Raw genomic sequence first — 17,291 nt, forward strand, 5'->3', positions numbered from 1 at the left:
TTGTCTGCTCAGATGTGAAGTTACCTATTGATACAAAGTATTTCCTGTTTTCTACGTATGTTTTGAACCAGTTTAGTACAGTTCCTGAAAGACCTGTCCAGTTCTCCAGTCGTTTGAGTAATATGTTGTGGTCAACTGTATCAAATGCTGCACTGAGATCCAGTAAAACTAGGACTGACATTTTTCCACTGTCTGTATTCAGACATATGTCATTAAACACTTTGGTCAGAGCGGTTTCAGTGCTGAGGTTCTGTCTAAAACCTGACTGGAAGGCATCGTAGCAATTATTCTGTTTTAAGAAGTAACTGAGCTGTTGAGAAACTGCTTTTTCAATGATCTTACTTAAAAATGGGAGATTTGAGATCGGCCTGTAGTTTTTCATTTGTGTCTTGTCAAGATTGTCCTTTTTCAGTATAGGTTTGATTACAGCAGTTTTTAGTGATTCTGGAAACACACCTGATAATAAAGAAAAGTTGACGATCTGTAACAGGTCTGACTCTAAACTCTTTGAGACCTTTTTGAAAAAACTTGTTGGCAGGACATCTAAACAGCAGGAGGAGGAGTTCAGTTGACCTAAGATGTCCTCCAGGTCTTTGCTGTTAATAGGTTGAAACTGTTTCATGGTGTTTAAACAGTTTTTTGGTGGACACAGTACATATCCTGGATCTGCTGTTGATGTACCAACTGCTTGTCTAATCTTTTGGATTTTGTCTGTGAAGAATTTGGCAAAGTCATTGCAGGCCATGGTCGAATGAAGTTCAGCTGCCACTGACACAGGAGGGTTTGTTAGCCTGTCAACTGTAGAAAATAAGACCCGAGCATTATGGCTGTTTTTAGTGATGATGTCAGAGAAGTAGGACCTTCTTGCACTCCTCAGTTGTAAATTATAATTGTGAAGTTTCTCTTTATAGATGTCATAATGAACCTGGAGGTTTGTTTTTCTCCATCTGCGCTCAGCTTTCCTACACTCTCTTTTTTCATTAGAGTCATCAGAGGCTTGTTAATGCAAATCATCTTGCAGCACTGGGATGTAGCATTGTAGTACCTGGATGTTGTAAAGATTCTTTTCTCCTCCTTGATTCACCTCGTTTCCTTTTCTCACCTTTGATTGGCTTTGGAGTTTGCCCTTAATCGCATTCACCTGTCACATGTTACATAAGGACTGCACTTACTCTTTTTACTCCCACATAGGGCGGCAGCTGAGAGTTAGCAGCCCACATGTGTCCTTTACAGCAACAGATAGATGACTGTTCATTCACATTCTGACTGGATGAGCCCATGATGACCTCAAGATTCCTTTGAACCTCCTCGTTAACACTGGACACTGAGGAAATTTGACTCATCGTCTCGTTGGCAGCTTAAAAAAAAAAAAAATTCCATCACAACTAGAAAATTCCAAAGATGATTTGTGATTTGAACGTCTTTATTAAAAACAAAACCACAACTGACTTTATGCTGTATAAAGCAAATCTTCTGGCTCCTGACTGAATTATGCGGAGGCGTGCCATCTCACACTGGTGTCTCGGTGAAAACAGACGTACATTTATTTCTCTCAGTTACACAGAAAAAAAAAAAAAAGCAGACGGTGGATACATGTTCAACCACTTTTTATTGCACGATTCAGCTGACGTGAGATCCTGCACAAAAGTGTTTCAGCACTGCATCAAGGGGAGGATGAAAAAAAACAAACAAAAAGGACAAAACTTGTATATTTACAATAAATGCATCACTATTACCACTTATACATTATGTACATATTAGTCTGGTTTACTATGACAGTAGTTACAGATTGAAACCCCTACACGCATTACACTTCAGCTCTACAGGGAATTACAGTGCTTTCAAAAGAAAAAAAGGGACTGGTTGGACTACATTCACTCAACAGAACAATAAATCAAGGTTAGGATGAAGATAATTAACATAGGAAGTCAAAAATACTCGCTGAACATTTGGACACGTCCCAGTCACATGCCCTGGGGAAAAACTTTACAAAAAAAAAAAGTGCAGTTATTAAAAAACAAAAAACAAGAGAACAGCCTCCTGATGGATGTATACAAGTAAAATCTGCTTCTGAGTCTTTTTTAACAGATTAAAAAAAATAATAAAAAGTTGCTGAAACAAGCGACCTGTTTGGAAGAGAGAATTTAAACAGTCAGACAAATGTGAAGTTAAAGGCACAAGCAAATGTCTGCAGCCTCGTGACCGACTCAGAGAGCAGCAGCAGCGAGACCTAAAAATGTCAAATCCGCTCAGGAAGCATAATCAGCACTTTTCAGGCAAAAACTGGCAAAAGTGTGGAGGTGTCACATGATTACAGCAACCTGATTGTGCTCTTCCCTCGACAGGTGTGTGTGCTTTTCAGAAGCAGTGGTTTCAGAGCTCTATATTGTCAGACTTGGCTCAGCTCAGCACTTTAAATAAAAGAAAATCATTACATACATGAAGATACACCTGTGGGAACGCTGTTTTAACACCTTCAGGGGAAAAAAAAAATAAAAATTGGGTGGGGTGAGGGTGTTGGTGGCTTGGCTGATGCTTTCTGGTGCAGAAGGTAAATGCAGAGACTCCCCCCTGCACAAATATCAGGACTTGCTTTTAGGCATTCTAGTGAAATGCTGCACAATCGAACAGAAGCACTGAGCTCCCTCACTCAATGTTGATGTTCTTGTATCGGAACCCCTCAGCTTCAGGCCTCGTTTTGGGACTAGGGGGACATGGTGGCTGTGCCCATCCTTACACCGTCTGCAGGGTGAGGTTATGAAACTTGCATCAGCCAAACACGGGCCAAGTATTTTAGCAGTTTTATGCTCAGCCAAGCGTCTGACACGTAGCCCTCGGGGCTCATCGTTAAATGCGACAAAAGTACACGTCAAATATTAAGATGCATTACGTTAGCCAGTGTGCTGTCGTCTGCTAGCGCGTGAGTGTTAAATAATAACCGGACTGCAGTTCTGAGACAAAAACCTCCGGAGGATTTAAAAAAAGAAAGATTTTTTTTAAATCTCAGATTACGTCGATAAAAAGCCCGGCTTTCAGACAGTATTATTATATCTCAAGCCTAAAATCTGCGGAGATCAGATATCAGACACTACAGTGGATATTTAAAAAAAAAGACAGAGAGAGAGCACCTTAAGGACTCTGAACTGACCCGAAAAGTCACCGTCATTCCTTCGAGAATGTGGCTCATCATCGAACAGAGTATTTAAGACCTGGAAATCCTCCAAGTAGTGTTTTTTTGTTGTTGTTTTTTTTTTTCAAGTCACAGGGCAGTTTTCAGACTGCTCTCGTTTTTAATACCTTCTGTAATCCCTCGTTTACTGGACATGCTTCACACTGTTCAACATCTTTGTTTCACAAATAAACTCAAATTAAAAAAAGAAATCATAAAATTATTCAAAAAAAAAAAAAAAGAAGTTCAAACTGAGCTACAACAAAAACAACAGCACACGTCTACAGTTACAGGTCATCTATGGCTACAAAAACAAAAGAGGTCATCTGACGCCTATCCATAGTGTCTTGGTGTTCCATATTACATCTGGCATATATATATACTATATATAAAAATAAAAACAATCCATTTGGCAACCTGTGTGATGTCTTACACTACTCCAGTAATTATACTTTTGGTCTTCGATATACACATATAGATATAAGCTATAAAACTCTGCTGTTCAAGATAATCCGTGTTGAGTGAGAGGAGGCGGCCCGACTGAGGTTCAAGTTAGACGGTGACACTGGCACTTGGTTTCAGTCCTGGCTGGATCAGCGTTAATGCAGACGCCAGCTCATTTCTTCTGTTATATACACGAGGAAAAACGAACCAACAAGCTGACAGTAAGATGAGAGGCTGTTTGGTTTCTGGAGGAATGAGTGTCCGGACCTGTGCTTGCTCTGCTGATTTGTGCTTCACCACAGATGGTTCGCCTCAATGCAGACGAGACGGGGGGAGAGGGGAAAAAACAAACAAAACAAAAAAAGCCTGAAAATTTCAAAGGTAAAAAAACAAAAAGACTCTTGAGCGATGAGCCATTGCTGAGCATGTGAGAGATCAGCAGCTTTCCCTGATAACAACGATGTACAGTGCCTTGGTTCCTGTGAAAACACTATATGTGGATGGGGAAGAAGGGGGCCCGAGTCTGGTTTGGTGTTTTTGGCTCTGTGAAAGGTCACTTCAGGTGTCTGCGGATTTTCTCTTGGAGCCCTTTGTTTTGCCCTCTGCTCCCTCCGCCTTCTTGGAGCTTTTAGAGGAACGACTGACGGCGGCGGCCGTTTTCGTCTCCGAGTCGATATCCTGGGTGTGGCTGTCGCCTCCCTCCAGCTCTTCGTGCTCCATACAACACAGCTGTCCTGTGGGGGGCCAGGGACGCAGCGCCCCCTCCTGGTGAGCCTTGCAGAAAGAGTTGGGGCAGAGTTGGCAGAAGGCTTCAGAGTTTTTCCCACAGACGTCACAGTGATGCCAGGGGCAGTCCCAGCGGCCTGTGGAGAGCCACGACACTTTCACTAGAGCTCAGTCAGTTACATCTCATCAAAGAACAGCCTCATGGTGCCCATGTGGGGCCTTAACATTGCGAGAGGCATCAATTTTGATTTAAAAAAAACACATTATTGTAAAAACAGCTAAAAACAAATGAAAAAGAAGGATTAAAGAAATAGGCAGCCGAAGCCCATTTCTCCTTTTATGCTGGAAGCAGTGAAGCTCTCCATTTCCATCTCCACTGCAAACTTAGTGATTAGTCACCAGGTGCAGCAACTTTCCTGGGGGTAAACAGACTCCCTCCTCTCTGAAAGCCTGGTTTTGACTCATTTAGTTCAGACTCGTTTGATGTGAAGTTTGCTTGCTGCCATGTAATTTGTGAGTAATAATAACAGGGAGTTAACATAGCATAAACAGATGCATTCAGACTGTCTGTGGAGTCTTACCGAACGGTCTCTTGGTGAGGTTCAGGCAGGACAGGTGATAAGCTTTGGTGCAGGTCTTCTTGTCGCAGAGCACCAGCTGCCCTCCGTCTCCACAGCGGAAACACTCGTCCTCAGATTTTTTCTTTCCCTCCGATTTCCTCTTTTTATACTTTCTCTTCAACCTCTTTCCTTTTGGCTCAGCTGTTTGGCCATTTGAGTTCTACAGAGGAAATGCAGAGGTGAGCAAACTTATGGAACTTCACCAAAGCAGTTTAGTTCTCCTCAATCGATTTGTACTGAATTTGTTTGGATTTGGAAGCCCACCTTCGGTCGGTCACCAAGAAATCCGCTGCAGTTGGGCGCGCCGCAGCGGCACACGGTCTTCTCGTTGCCGAGACAATCAAGGTTGTAGTTAAAAGTCAACTCGGTGCCTGTGATAGAGAAAAAACAAAAACAGATTAAAGAATATACTATAAGAGCATATTTATTGCTTAAATTTAAGACTAAACTTGCAGTCAAATGTCTCTCACCTGCTGGGATGTCGCAGACGGCGAACAGGCCGACACGCGTGTCACCATTCACCGTCCACTTCTGTGTCTCACAGTTGGGCTGACAGCTGTGGTTCATGAAGCGAGAGTAGTTTCCTTTCGGGCCAGCGTCGATGATTCGGTCCTTACCGTCACAAACAGATGGCCACAGTCAGTCATTTGCAGCACCTGAACAGTTTATATCTGATGCACATCCACAACCCAGCTACACTTGCATTTCCCATTTAACAAATTTTGCAGTCGAATTGCATTTGTAGTATTTGTAGTATTGACTACTGTAATGTTACAGCTGTCTGTCATGCAACATTCCCAATGCAATACCAATCTGTTGATCTAGCTCCCCGTGGAAATGGCACCACTACCGAGAAGTTGGCACCCTAACACTGTGAGGAGCGCAAACAGCCCACTCGCAGGGCGTGCTGGGCTTTCTCGATAAGCGGTCGGTACCAACCTTGTCGATGGTGAGCATGTAGAAGTCGGTTATGTTGTTTTCATGGGCGTATTTGATTCTCGCCCTGCACTCCTCCTCGTCGATCAGCTCTCCAATGTACTCGTTCACAAACTCACCCTGTTCGAGAAACGATCAGAAACCAATCAGACCAGAAACCAGAGATATCGTGTTACTTGTGTAATCTGGGCGGGTCTGCAGAGCTACGGCGTGAGTATTTTTGGGCAACGTCATGATGAATACAGGCCCTTAGCTTTCACGGGCAGCATCTTTAAGCAGTTTTAATGAAATGAACAAATAAGATACTTCAAGCAAGAACACGTCAATGCAAGAAAGCTTCTCACCTTCTTGATGTCGCGCAGGCAGATCAGGCCCCAACCTTTGCCGGGGGTCTTGATAATCTTGGTCTCTGGATACAGACGTTTGGTGAAGTCCTGGTTACAGCAGCGCTCCCCACTGGGACACACCTGAGGGTGGCACTCGTATTGCAGCATGCGGTTCAAGCACTCTGACTCAAACCCACACGGCCGCTCGCCAGATGGCTTGCAGTTACATTTGGGGATCTCAGAAATGTCTGCGGTGTACACCTGAACCTTGCCGACAGGTTTGTTGACCTAAAAGAGGGGGGGGGGGGGGGATAACATTTTTTTTATAACAAAATAAAATGTGAAAGAACATGCTTCATACCCCATTATGGAAAGGAAAAGCAAAGTTCATCATTCACTCATTTTTAAGATGCAGCACACCTTACACGCACAGGTGCATTTAAGCTACATCAACTCATAAACAGCCATTCTTTTTGTTTTTAAATGGAGAAATTTTCTGCTTTTATTTTGAAAGATCTCTAACAACATGAAAATGTAAAACTGACACCAATCAGCAGTCTACAAACAAAATCAAACGCGGCAAGACGAACGTTTGAATTTTCCTTGTCCACATAAAAACACACAAACTGTTTATGAAAATCCTAAAATTCCATTCATGTAACTCTGTACTTGTGGACCGGTGCTTAGACATAACAAAGACATTTCACACCTTGATAAATTTATATGGGGGAGGTTTACGGCTGTTCTCCTGCGCTTCCTTAGCCTCTCGCTTTATCTTTATCTCCTTAAATCGAGTTTCGGCCTCCAGCAGAGCTGAGGAAGACAAAACAGAACAGAGTATGAGCACATCGAGCTAAAAATACACATTGTGTTTGTTGTAATTATGACAGCATCTGTTACATTACAAAAATCCAGAAAATGGCTTTCATGTCCAGTTGAGCTTGTCTGTGTTTTTATAAAGCATTAAAACCTGAAGACGTTAATGTGGAAGCTGCAGCTTTTGGCAAAAACCACCTTTTAATTACTTCTGTTAACACAAAGCTTGAAAAGAGAAGCTTTTTATAATGATGAGTGGCTTGAAACCAAATCTGATTGTTATGATGGCCTTTAAGTTGTTTTTTTTTTTAAAAACTGAGTAATTACTTAATTAGGGAAAACGTTTAAAGCATGCAGACAGTAGAGGAGATCTTCACCATTCTTGAAGACTTTGCCAATTCCATTCCTCTGATGTTTGCTTCCCCTGTCGCCTTCCATGTATGGAAATACTCTGCCCTGGTGAGTCCAGAAATAATCCTTGGAGCCAAAGAAGAAGACTGGGAACTCTCCGATCTCGTGTCGAAGATGCTGGATGTTGGTGGGAATGTTTCTTGGGTGGTGGATCTCTGCTGGCCACCATCTCAGGAGGACAAGAGAAAGATAGAAGCAACAAATGTATAACTTACCGATTTAGCTCAAAGATATGAAAGGTAAAAAGATACCCTTGCATCCAGTTCCCTTACCGGTATGTTCCCAGTTTGACCCAGATGATGTCCCTGTACTTGGGTTTCTTTCCGGCTCGGCAGTCGTTGCAGAACCAGCTCCCATCCGGCATAGCGATATTCAGGCAGTCAGGGTGAAAAGCTGCCGGGCAGGACTCACAGCACAACAGCTGTCCCCCTGCAACACAAGGACACCTTTAGATGGGCGACCAGTCCTTTAGATGCTTACTTACAAATTCAATTACATTTTATTTATGTACTGCCAGTTCACAGCAGTGGCCTCAAGGTGCAATAAATTGTAGGATGACAAGCCCAACCTTACTGCAGCATATTTAAAGGATGGTTTAGAGTCACCTGATCAAGAAGGAAAGTTTGAATCCATAAAGTTGAGAAGGTTTCTGTCCCCTGAATCCAAACTGGGAGCTGGTTCCACAGAAGAGGGAACCAAAGCTGAAGCCGGCGCCCCCCATTCTAGTTTTAAATTATTCAAGACCTTTTACGTGAGGTGAAGGAGCCAATGAAGAGCAGCCAGCTCTCGCTTTCTAGTCAGTACTCTCGCTGCAGCATTTTGAACTGAAGTCGTTTTTCACCATCGCTTTGAGAAAGCATGTTTCCAACTGCACAAATACTTTTCCCACATATCTGTTTAATGAGCATGGGGAAGGACACATCCTGACCAACAATTATTTCAATTATGCAGGCTTAAGTGATTAAGTATCTGGTTAGACAGTAATTCTAAGGATTTTTAAGGCTGGGTACAAATAACCTGTTTTATCTGAATTTAGAAGCAGGAAAGTAGAAATCATCCAGGTCTTTAACACTGTAAAAAAAGTCTCAAAGTATAATCTGTACTGTGCTGATTTATAAAAAACGCACATTAAAACCAATGTTTAGCTTGACTCTCAGCTAAAGAAAGCTCCTACGTACACACTTGTTAATATAGCCTAAACAAGGGCATATAGCTTCATTTCTGTTTGGGTTGTGAAACTGAGATATGTGAAAATAGCTAGTGAGACTTTTCTGCAGGATATAATATTGTAGCTAATAAAGACAAACTTTCTTTCTGTTTCAGTCCGCTCATCTCACACACTCCCACACAACAACACGTCAAAACTGGCTGAGGGAAAGGGAAGGGAAAAAACACTTGAGCTGCTGCAGTTCAACATTTTCTGATTTTCAGTAATAGCAGCCTGGGAGATTAATGGCGCCACATTTGACATTTGAAGTTTAAGAGAGGTTTAGTGAGCTATAAATATGTCATTCAGTACTGAAAAGTAGCTTTATATAAAACTGACTAGTACGATGTTTAATTTTAAGTGCATACAAGTCGCTTAAAACCAATCAGTCTGGAGCTTTTAGTAAAAGCCGTGTGTGAAGAGGTGAGCAGCTGCTTCGAACCTTTGGAGCAGACGAAGCACCAGCTGACATTGACATGGCTGTGGTGGCTGTAGCCCTTCTTGGCGTTGAAGTGGTTGGTGCAGATGATGGCAGTGTTGGTGATCATCTCACTTCCTGCAGCCACACACTGATCGCCGATGTGGTACGCTACTGGGCATCGAAGGCATCGCATCAACCTGCCTGCAGCGCAGAGAGCGGGACCAGGTTACACAAACATACGGCGAAGTCAGTGAACTCGGTGACCCAAAGCGCCAGAAGGGCACAAACGAAACCCTGAATGGATACCTTTGTAAACACGGACAAGGGCTCTACTGATAACCGATGACCTCAAACAGAAGTGGCAGGTATTCACTTACTTGTTTATTCCTGTGAAAGGTTAGTCATAAACCATTTGACATGAAACTGCAATTTTAAATAAAGTGATAACTGTTACATACTGGAGATAACTGGGCTTCTACAAATAAGCAAGGCAAAGTCTTACATTTAAGACTTTCTTAATGACACTGTTATAACACTTTAATTCAAATAAGACCAAACCTGCAACAGAAATCAATCAATTGTACTAATATCAACTTCCCAAGTAACACAGTAATACTAGTTAATTAACTGGTACGAGGTTCAGAATCAAGGAAACCAACATTTTATAACTGCCTTCCCGTACAAATTTTACAAAATACACCAAGCTCCGCCTCCGTGAGCTAAAATGTCCTGATGAGAGCATACCTTTGTTGGACTTGTGCTTTGTGCGGCAGCCGTAGTGGCAGCTCAGGCAGGTGTGTAGCGGGCACCGGAAGCCCTTGTTGTCAAACACCGTGAGGGTGTTGAGGCGGACACACGCTTCGTGGTAAAATTTGCCGCAGTGTGGGACGTGGCAGCGCCGGACCTCACCCTCCAACTTCTTACAAATGAAACACGAGTGAATTCCTAAAGAGAAGAAACAGAGAAGAAAGAATCGGCAACGGGAACAGAATTATTGTGTTACCATAAACGGTGGAGCAGAATCCACTATTAACGCCGCCTCTGTTCTGCTCACCTGTGCTACACTCCTGACACAACAGCTTGTCGTCAGGTTTGAGAGTCTGATCGAGACAGTGGAGGTGGAACATCCCGCAGCACTGACCCTCACAGGGCACCAGGTCCTCACCAGCCTGCTCACACATCTAGAGGAAAAACACATGCACACAGATTTAAACTACAGCTGAGTGAACTGAGTGAGCTTTAATACCGACTCGTTTCGAAACAAACAGCAGATGTACCTGACAGACAAACTCTTTTTTGCGTTCACCCTTCTTTGTCCCGTCTAAGCTGTCACTCGGAGATTCAGGGCGTCCTTCACTCCCAGAACCCTGCAGCAAACAACGTGTGATGAACTCTGAATAAGACAATGCCAGTTAGCTACAGTTGTACCATTCACACTGAAGCCTCTAAATTTGCTTCTCATCTGACTAACGAGCTAAACTAATTGCCAACATGGCTGACCTCTCTATAAAGACAAGAAGAAACGTCAATCATGAAAACAACTTGAATTGCTGGAGAAACCTTTTCACATTAGTACCACCAGCTGTTACATCCCCTCACCTCGGGATCAGGACACGGGGAGGAACGCCTCTTCTTTGCCTTGGAGGGTGTGGCCTGATTCATTCCATCCTGTTTCCTTTTTCTCTTGCGCTTTGGTTTCTCTGCCTCTTGGTCATCTGTGTACCATCAAATGATCTGGACTTTAACTTTAAGACTCAAAGCAGCTAAGACGCCACAAATCCACAAAGATGTGAATTTAAAAGAGCAGTCAAACAAATATAGAGTACCGGTAATATAATTTTTTTTTTTTACCAGTCAGGGGACTTTTTGACTTCTTCAGATGTTTCCTGGGTTCTTTTGCATCCTTTACGTCGGTTTTCTTTGTCCACCTTCTCCGCTTTTTCACCGGTCCTTCTGAAGTTGAAGCCTGAAAAAGGCAAACGTTTGCTCAGTATGTTGTTTATCACAAATCGCTTGATGTCCATGTTAGATACAAAACATGTTGCGTTTTCAGCATTCAAACATGCCAAGAGAATAATTCAGTTTCTCCAGGGAAAAGTTTCTTCTGAACAAAGAGTTAAAAAATTCTTAGACTTGGGACTGACAAAGAAACCCACCTGTTTTTGAGCATCTTTGCTTGGTTTGGATCTCTTGTTAGACTGCTGATCCTCTTCTGCCACAGCATCTGTTAACAGCCTTTTCTTCTTCTTTCGCTCCTTTTTCACTAAAAAGAAAATGAATGTCAGCTTGGTTGGCTTCCTTCCAATGACTCGTTTTACATTTTATTAATTTAAAATGAATTTAGGAATAATACAGAAGCTGCCTTGACCTTTGCTACATGCACGACTGTTGTGGTCATTTTAGCGCTAGCATACTTTCAGTCCCTGTAACATCAGTGGCTCCTGCTAAAAACTTTGCAGCGTTTTTAAGCTTCAGCCTCCTGATGATAAACGGGTTGCCATAAACCAGCCACTCTGCTTTTCTATTAGTCACAAGAAGCAGTTTAAAGCATGACACTCCACAGCTTTGGTAATTATACGCCAGCTAAGGTCAAATTCGGCCAAAACTCAATTAGTGGTCAGTTAATCTGCTGCGAGGTCTTCAACTTTCAACCAACCTGGAACTGAAACTGGAAGTGAGGCCACTTCTGAAACATCATTTGTTGAAGAGACCTCCTTTGTTTTCCCCTTCTTCACGGGCTCAGAAGTGTTGTCCGCTGCAGACGTTTTCTTTCTCCTCGCTGTCTTGGTGGGAGAGTGACCCTGTTTGGATATTCTCTTTTTCTTCTGAGGTACAACTGGTTTACCTTGTTTACCTGATACAGATTTTGAGGAATTCTGCAGAAAACAAATGTTGTTTAATGCATGATTACAGTATTACACATCTTAAGAACATGCGCTTAAAACAGCATTTCTAAGAACTTACAGTTAAAATACTGACTAATCACAGATCAGCACAGCTCTCTGTTTTAGGTTTCAACAATCTGATGATTCAGGTTTATCATTTCTTTTACACCAGCATAAAAATCGAGCTTTTGTATTGTTTGTGGAACAAATTGTGACAGAGTGGCAGTACCCACCGGTTGGAGGGGGAGATCTGGGCTAAGCCTATTCTCTGCTTTCTGGTTCAGCTTGTTGCTTTGTTCCGGCTTTAACTTCTCCAAGATGTGGAGGTTCAGATGAGGCCCGTCGTCATCATACAGAAATCCAAAGTTGGCCATGCGAGCATCCAGGGACATGTCGAGTGCCTCCTTGGCCTGAATGATGCCCATGTTCCACTGAGCCTGGAGTTTACGCGGCACAGAGGGAGTTGTCTGTGGGACAAGTAGAGGAATGAGCCAAATTACAGGTGACACATTACAGCAGTGATATTCAACCTTACAACTCTGAGGAGAAAAAAAAAAAAAAGCCTCTTCCCACAAACTTATGAGATGCAGACATAATTTCTTTGTTAGCATTTTGTTTGTGAGTAAAAGAGCTCTAAGTGGAATTAAGACTGGTTTTGTAATGAAGTGATAAAAGATTTTATAAACCCCAAACCTGAATAAAGTGAAACTAACAAAACAGTTTGAGGAAATTCAGGGTTTCAAAATTGCGTCAAAGTACCATGTTTCTCATAACGGCACACCACATTTGCTACACAGCCAACACACAGAGACGGCACATAGAGGGGAAAAGACCAAAAGACGGCGGCAGCAGCAGACATACCTTTTTATGGTTGATACGCGAGGCCGGCTGTTTGTTGCTCCGACTAAGCTCTTGGTATTGATCCTCACCAGTGAAGGACACCATGTTCTTCTCAAAGATGTAGCCTCTCTCTGGGGCATCTCCAAAATACTGCACGTGGTAAAGGAGACCTGACCTCCCATTGGCTGTTGAAAAACAATAAATGGACAAATCAATAAAACCATAAATCAATTTTCCAGGACATGTTAAAATCGTGCAGGTGGCCGTGAGTTTCTCACTTTTCTGTTTCTGTTTAAAGTGATGGTTCAGTTCTGGGTCTGTGGTCACCATGCAGGGCCACCAGGGGTATCCTGACACCTTTGTCCAAACCAGATCCCCAACGGAGAAGCGGCTCAGCAAAGGAGCCTGTTCCTTTACTTCCTCTTTCAACTCTGACCTGTTCTCAGGCTGCACAAGAGAAAGAAAGACAGTTACTCAATAAATACAAACTTTTGTAAGAAATGATCATTTTCCCAACACATCGTTAATAGCTGAAAATGTTCTACTTTTAATGTAATACAGTCTGTTAAATTAACTGTACCATCTCTCAGCATATTGCAGTATACTACACTGCACAAAGGGGTTAAGTAGCACTTAAAAAGGTAAGAATAAAAGTAAAACCTCATCTGTCTCTTCAGTTCCCTCCACAATGTTTGTGTGGCCAGGAGGCTCCACTTGGATGTCAGAGGGATTTAAGTTTGTTTGAGGATTTGGTTTGACAGTTCGCCCCCTCCTTTTCTTTATATCCTGCCTCTCATCGGTTCCAGATATAGTACCTTCAGCGGCTGTGGCCAAACTGGTCCCATTGGCACAACATGGCTCAAATAACGGCTGCGTGACTACTTGGGGTATCGTTACTGTTAGTTCAGCTTCAGTGTGAGGAGTACAGTTGTGCTGATGGGTGCCATTTGTGGCAGGTGCTTCGGCACCCCTGAACATAGGTGGCTCAGGGGTACAAAGCTCGGGCAGTGAGTCTTGGTCACCGTTGAGCATGCGGGAGGTGAGGTCTTTGAGCCTGTCGTGACTGTGGTTGTTATGGCCAGCCATCTTCTGAAGAACGCTGTCTTGTAGTGTGGCAGCCAGCTGTGCAGCAGCTTTGTCCATTAGCATAGCAGGGTCACTACTCATATCCCCTCGACCTTTCCGTACACTGAGGGACTCCGGTGGTTGCTTCATGCTGATCGGATTGGCTGGTTCGGGCATTGAAGGCAGGGAGCTACCTTTGCTATCCATCACTTCTAACCCCCTCCAGGGTCACTGAGCTACAAGGGAACAAGTGACACATAAAAACGTTTTATTCTACAGGTTGAATCAGAAAACAATATTATCCAGTATTTGTGTGTGGGTATGCTTCTGATTCTTTCAATTTGCTAAACTGCATTCTGAGACATGACTCCAATAAGCATAACGTTACACATTTTACAAAATGGCACTCACTTGCTCCAGCGAGCTTGAATAGAAAGCTGGGAGGGGACACAGAATACTGCACCTGTCACGGAATGTTCTAGCCTTGTAGTTTCGGATGCTTTTACAAGAAAGTAGAGCGACTCGATTGACCAGAAGCCTGAAGCAGCAATAACTGTGTTTAATGAAACAATATCTATACATTTATCTATTCATCCTCCACCCAATAACAACTAATGAGAGTGAGGTCAGGTCAAGCCTATCCTTGATTATAGCCATGCATGCGAACGAAACCCACTTGGCGGCATGAAAACCCTCTTACCGCGATAATTTTAAGTTGGCTTTTCCTGGAAAATGACTCGCTAGCTGCTAGCTGCTAGCTGCAGACTGTGGCAAAGTAGTATGGAGAATCAGCCTGCAGGCTCCACCGCATGCAGCGAATGTCCAATGAGCGGACGGCTGGCTGTGCCGCGTAACGACCGCATTACCGGCTAGAAAAGCCGCGGAAATGGAAGCAGCTGACATACAGAGCAATGCAACTGGGAGTGCGAATAATTGCTGGAATTTAATCCATACCACCCTTTGTACAAAGCTAAACCATATTGTCTATTGCCCTACACTGTGACAGTAATGTTCGTTGCAGTGTAACTGCAGGACGACTGAAGCTGTCTTAACGTTAACGCAAGCGGTTTTAACGAGCGCTCCGTCTGTACGTTAAACATTAGCGTTACGTTAAAGTGTTCCGCCGGCGAGCGTAGGCTACCTATTTTGCCAAGCGGACTTCTCTATAATGTCATGCAAGAAAAAGGCCCTGGCTATTTCCTGAAGCGGAAGCCACGATGAGGGAATCTCATGGATCACATCCATGGACAGGCGGTCAAGCATTTTCATACAGCGTACAACCGCATCTCTGTCATCACTACAGTCAGCCATTACACCGGATTCCAGCAAATAGACAAAGCCGCCATCAAGACGCTTAAGACATCAGCTTACTTGCTATCCGATTAAACCAAATAGGCAAATACCTACGTGGCGGCATAGTTGCACATTGGCGGTAAATCGTTTAAAATGTTCTGCTTTTGTTTCACTTCTAAATTTATTTTGCAGGCGCCATGACAGCTTGTTTCAAAAAGCTAACAGTGCTAGCCAAAGCTAGCCCCAGTGAACCATTGAAGCCAAGTCAAACTGCACATTTAACGTTAGCATAGATGGCTAACTAGCAAGTCATCTCTTGCTAAAATGGATGGTCGACCCGGATAACTGCACTAGCAAAAACGCAACCAGCTTGATTTTCCCGGATTGACAATAACATGAAAGACAGCATCTTTCTAGTTACCTGCTGAATCTCCTCTCGGTGGTTAAAGGGAAAGAATACCCGTATTCATCATGTAAAGCGAAGGATTTCATTCAAGTCGAATCAAAAGCTTGCGGGAAACTCAAACTCTCAGGCCAACCAGCGCGAAAAATACTAACTTCCGATTGGTCGGCTGCAGAGCGAGGATCCAACCGGTCCTTTCAAAAAAACAACCGTAGGAAGTAGCTGACCCCGGAGTCTCCCGTCTGTTTTTTTAATGACATTTCACATTTCCCCGTCCCTTTTTATCTTTACAGCATATATTCAGGATAAGTCTTTGTTTGCTTTATGAACAGTGGTGTAGTGTTCAACATTATACCTAGTGTTTGATACTTAAATACAAATTTCAAAGATTTCCCTCGAAAATGTGTCAAATATGGACAATAACAGTGACAGAGTGGCTGAAGTGCTCAAGCTAATATGAGATGACTATACAGGCAAAACCTAGAATAGCAGGTATGAGGTAGCTATGATGGCTGTGAAATAACTGCACATTGTCTCGCTGGACTCTAATCATAGGGGTGGCTTAAAATCGTCAAACGCTTCACGCTAATCGAGAAAAAGTTTATTCTAAATATCAAAATTAGTTTGGTTCCTAAAAAAGAGAAAGAATCAAAATCACAGACTTGCAAGAAAAGTTGTGTGATTCCTTTGTAAGAAGGGTTGTTACAGCCACATCACTGTGATTCTGCTTAATGGGAAACTCTCCGCTCACATTCAATTTTTGTCCAAATTCCTTATCAGTGCTTTATGATAACCAATACCAACACGGCAGAGCATAGGCCCGACGCTTACTTGCGCCTCATGCTGTAAATTCAAGCATAAAAAAAATGCAGTACCAGCAGCGCGTGCTAAGGGGCGCGAAACTTACAGTAATCTATTTAACAACAAGAACGGCCCTTCAAAATAAAACTATATATATATATATATATATATATATATATATATATATATATATATATATATATATATATATATATATGTGTGTGTGTGTGTGTGTGTGTGTGTGTGTGTGCCTGTGTGTGTGTGTATTATAGTGCTGATTACACATAACGAGAAATTCAGAATAACCATTTTGTTGGTTTGATGGTTTCTTTAGGTAATTCTCTGGGTTAAATCTAGTATGTAGATAGGAAAGATGTCACAGGTCGTCTCTGAGCTGAAGTCCTGGTCAGGATTAAGCTTTGTAACATTTTACGACAAGGCGAACACAGATCAAGTGAGAGAAAGGCATCATAACACTGGCATACAGGGCACTTTAATTACTTAAAACAGAAGACAAATTCTCCCCTTCTGTCACTCAGCAGCAGCTGCAAAACCGTTAATCAACATTTAACGATGGAGGAATTCTAAAATATTTTTACTCAAATATTTAGCAACTAAATATATAAAAAATATGTATATATGTATCAGTTAGATTCCGTTTGTCATACCAGTAAGCCACCTCTTCTTTTAATGTGCTACATGGCAATTGACTACTGTTTTTATCAAACACGCTATAGGTCCCATCGATCTATATAGAATAAGGCGCTGAGAAAAACATCATATTTGTCATTAACTTTTAAGTACGGGCTGCTCTGGAGGATTTAAATGTCATCATCAGTGAAATTCTGTCCTGTCTCTCTTTGTTCAGCTTTTCTTTTTAGATGTCCTCCATATACATATATAAAATGAACTGAGCAAGCGGTGTGAT

The 17,291-nt window shown here is 42.6% G+C and overlaps 1 protein-coding gene across 2 annotated transcripts; it reads right to left on the reverse strand.

Annotated features, from left to right (window-relative positions):
• Nucleotides 1-1,592: 1,592 nt before the first annotated feature.
• Nucleotides 1,593-15,718, reverse strand: nsd2 (nuclear receptor binding SET domain protein 2). 2 transcript variants are annotated; one of them, XM_085391371.1, is made up of 22 exons: nucleotides 15,581-15,718; nucleotides 13,462-14,102; nucleotides 13,080-13,248; nucleotides 12,823-12,986; nucleotides 12,195-12,428; nucleotides 11,733-11,952; nucleotides 11,233-11,339; nucleotides 10,928-11,042; nucleotides 10,676-10,791; nucleotides 10,354-10,443; nucleotides 10,131-10,257; nucleotides 9,821-10,021; nucleotides 9,098-9,277; nucleotides 7,721-7,877; nucleotides 7,415-7,617; nucleotides 6,931-7,034; nucleotides 6,240-6,509; nucleotides 5,899-6,015; nucleotides 5,430-5,571; nucleotides 5,224-5,330; nucleotides 4,921-5,119; nucleotides 1,593-4,476 (listed from the first exon to the last, which is right to left on the reverse strand). In XM_085391371.1, the coding sequence occupies exons 2-22, from the start codon at nucleotides 14,071-14,073 to the stop codon at nucleotides 4,172-4,174; spliced, it is 3,939 nt and encodes a 1,312-aa protein (XP_085247497.1). In that variant the 5' UTR covers nucleotides 14,074-14,102; nucleotides 15,581-15,718; the 3' UTR covers nucleotides 1,593-4,171. The 2 variants fall into 2 exon arrangements, with proteins under 2 accessions (XP_085247497.1, XP_085247498.1); XM_085391372.1 differs by lacking the exon at nucleotides 15,581-15,718 and adding an exon at nucleotides 14,278-14,534.
• Nucleotides 15,719-17,291: the final 1,573 nt, after the last annotated feature.

This window comes from Rhamphochromis longiceps, linkage group LG19 (assembly GCF_057381845.1).
Source record: "Rhamphochromis longiceps isolate RC_006_pf linkage group LG19, R_longiceps_female_GT1.1, whole genome shotgun sequence".
Lineage (NCBI taxonomy): Eukaryota > Metazoa > Chordata > Actinopteri > Cichliformes > Cichlidae > Rhamphochromis > Rhamphochromis longiceps.